Source organism: Mycetomoellerius zeteki, unplaced genomic scaffold, assembly GCF_001594055.1.
Source record: "Mycetomoellerius zeteki isolate Tzet28-1 unplaced genomic scaffold, Tzet1.0 scaffold560, whole genome shotgun sequence".
Taxonomy (NCBI): domain Eukaryota; kingdom Metazoa; phylum Arthropoda; class Insecta; order Hymenoptera; family Formicidae; genus Mycetomoellerius; species Mycetomoellerius zeteki.
The window spans coordinates 31,720-35,210 of NW_017257567.1; the positions used below are offsets into that span (position 1 = coordinate 31,720).

At 32.5% G+C, this 3,491-nt stretch overlaps 1 protein-coding gene across 3 annotated transcripts in view; it reads right to left on the minus strand.

Annotated features, from left to right (window-relative positions):
• Positions 1-548: 548 nt before the first annotated feature.
• gek (serine/threonine-protein kinase gek) overlaps positions 549-3,491 on the minus strand; it is a 29,386-nt gene continuing 26,443 nt past the window's right edge. For 2 of the 3 annotated variants that reach the window (XM_018456170.1, XM_018456172.1), the window contains exons 25-27: positions 2,472-2,595; positions 2,163-2,320; positions 549-772 (exon numbers count right to left, since the gene is read on the minus strand). In XM_018456170.1, coding sequence (XP_018311672.1) covers positions 659-772; positions 2,163-2,320; positions 2,472-2,595 — 396 coding nt within the window. In that variant the 3' untranslated portion in view covers positions 549-658. The remainder of the gene's footprint in view (positions 773-2,162; positions 2,321-2,471; positions 2,596-3,491) is intronic. The other variant, XM_018456171.1, reaches the window with a different exon arrangement.

Here is a 3,491-nt window from a genome sequence, read left to right on the forward strand (position 1 = left end):
TATCATAAATTACATATAAACTCTTAAAAATCAGAAAATTATAGAAATGCACTAGTGCATTTTTTGCAAAGAAAATTTGCTGCGGTTTGTGTATATATGTATATATAAAATCACGCAGCGCGCCAGTGTACATTACAAAATTGTTAAAAGCGCATGATATCACTATACTTGTTTGACTCATATATAACATCAAGTATGCATAATTATATTGCACGACGGTAAGACAATACCGCGAAATATAATTTTCCATTTCAAAGATCAAACACAAGTACTGCGTATCTGTAAAGTACGTTATAAATATATAACTATATATGTTAGGCTCAAATCTAAACTTAAATTTTTCGATTTATTATATATCAAATAACGGAGTTTCGAAGATTAATAACTTTGGATTCGATCGACAAGTCAATGTAGTCAACATAGTTGAACGGAGCGATTATCAAAATGCGTTCTCAACGATAGAAAGATAGATAAAGAATGAAGAAATATATAAACATATAAGAGCTCAACATATATACATATATATATATATACACACTATAGGGACGCGTACAGGTATACATATGCATATGTATAATACATATCAAATTGATCGTTTTCCTTAAATATGTACTAGATACATACCGTTTATCTAAATCTTCGTAAAAGTTAAATAAATTTATGAATCATACGATGACGATCCATGATCATGGGCAGGACTCGGTGGCGTTGATGGATTTGAGCTATTGTTCGAAGCTATAGAGTGTCTAGGGCTGCCACCAGATGGATGCTCCTATATAAAAAAGATATGTTACATACATGAATATATATTTTACACGCACGCACGTACATGTACATATATTTTGCTCGTACATAAATACACGTTTCATAATTACAAAATGTGCTATCTATTTTTAAGATGTGCTATCTATTGTATGAGCATGTAAATAAATTCAATAGACAAATTAATCCTTTGTGTTGCAATGATAATTAATCATAAGTAATACACAAAGAAACATAAAGTGAATGTCTCTATTTCTATTCATTTAAGACAAATTGAACCAAAAACAGCAATTTAAATTATTCTTTTATGTAACAATTAACGAAAAAGTGTGATTACTTATCACTACACAAACTGTATTATACAGGGTAGGCCATTTTAATCAATATACGCGAATATCTCGTCAAGTAAGCAAGGTAGCGAAAAATGTTTCAGACCAAAGTTGGAGGTTGTTCTTATTTTCATTTTTACACTAAAAATTCATTTTAACGTAAAAATGAAAATAAGATGTACAACTTCCAATGGCCTTGATCTTAACAAATGTTATCTATTATAGTTCATGATCTTAAACAACATTTAAGAGGTTTTAGCTGTCGGTTAGACACCTTGAATGATGCTAAATGTCGAAGGTATTGTAACTTTCGAGCATCATAACTAAAAAAGTACTTGATGAAAAAATATTTTATTATAATGTTTTGGAAAGCTCTCGAGGTAAGCTACAAGAATATGCAATAAAAAATAAGGGTTTCCGTTTAAGAAATTGAAGATAACCTTCTCTCACCTGAACTTTAAGCAACTATTCAAGGTCAAACTAATGACACCATCTTAGGTCCTCCTCAATACAACTTTGGTTTGAAACATTTTTCGCTATCTTGCTTACCTGACGAGATATTCACGTGTATTGATTAAAATGGCCTACCCTGTATATTAAATATGAAAAAAATATCATTTTAAAGGCTTTTGTTATGAATAATCGTGAATTAAACACAATGCATAAAATGTACATTTCTACTCAACAGAAATCGCGGTGTCCACATATCTACTCATTATGTGTCCCTATTTTTAAAGACACAAAAATTTTTCGTGGAACGATGTAGAGTTTGTTTAGTGGTTAGACAAAATCCGAATCGCTAGTGCTTACGCAAATCAATAGCGCCATGATTGAAGTTGCTAAAAACGACGACTGCTCGGATATAAATTCATTTTTAAATACTGCTATCTGGCGAGTAGTAAGCCTATGCAACTTACGCGAGAGTATGCAAATTATGTATAATTAATCTTTCTGCAACTTATTCTATCAGCTGAATATTTATATTAAGAAGAAAAGTTCATAGTGAGTAGAAATCGGGACTTGAGTAGAAATAGAGACATTCACCTTATTTGTGTAAAAATAATAAATTACCTTGTTATGTAAAGATGCAATACTGCCGAGAGAGAGCGGAGTGTGTGAACGCAAATGTAATGATTCAGAATCAATTTGGTCCACCGGAGTGCGCGGTAAGGAAGGAGGCGTGGCAGTTGGTCTTGGTGGCGCAGGACCTCTTCGTGATGTTGTCGAACCTATATACACATTCATCTGATTAAATTCGATGCAAAAATTGAAAAATACGATTTCCACATATACAATTTCATTTGTAATATTAGGCATATATGAGAAAAACGAATTTGTTAACGTGTTATATGTATATGCTTTATTATTTTATTAATTTACCGTTGTGCGGCGAATATCCAGAGTTTCTTGACATATGCGAGCTCAGGCGACGTGCATCAGAAGGGGGATGCCTAGGAGGCAATGGTGCTGGTTTGTTCGGTGTTTGAAGCGTAGTATCATATAGCTATAAAGAAAAAAGTTAAGTGGAAAGAGAGGTCGCTTATGTATTTGTTTACCTTGTTAGAATTAGGAAAAAATTGCGATTTATTAAATACTAGAAATTAAATGCCTATAACGGTCGAAGCTGGATCTATTCTTAATGCTTAAATAATACAATGTGAATTATATACAGTACTGGACAAAATAAAGTACGCACTCCAAACATTTTCACATTTATGTAAATAACTCGTCTAGCCTGGCAGACAGCATAATGATGAATGAGGTAAAAGAAAAGTATTTTAGTCTACTTTGCGATAATGATTACAAAAATTTCAAAAACAATTCGAAATCCTTTAATAAACAAGTCCGTTACATTTATTATCAAATTTATTATGGAAAAAATAAAGTACGCACAACATTGTTTATGAAAATAATAACTGGCCCTGTTGATGATGAAAGATACATAAATATAACAATGAAGGATATATAAACAAATGAATAAAGCAGGTTTGTCAGTTAATAATATTGCTAGATAGAGTATAGTAAGAATTCTTCATCAGTGAATATGGAAACCAAGCAAATTTGTTTGCAAATTCGAAAACTGATAATTCAGGATTGTCAGAAGGGGCTTTCTAATAGAAAAATCGGTCGCAAGTACAATGTGAGTGAAGGCGCAGTCCGAAAGATATGGAAAAAATTCCAAGAGCTTGGCACAGTAGCGGATAAGACAGGACGTGAACGGAAGAAAAAGACAAATCCAATCGAAGACCGCAGAATCATACGGAAGTAAAGAAAAATTCAACTGTTACTAGTCGTGTTATTCGAGAAAACCTACAATTAAATATTTCCGAACGAACGGTGCGGAGGAGACTTCGAGAAGTTGGACTTAGAAACAGTTTTGCAGTGCGTCGTCCTTTGATT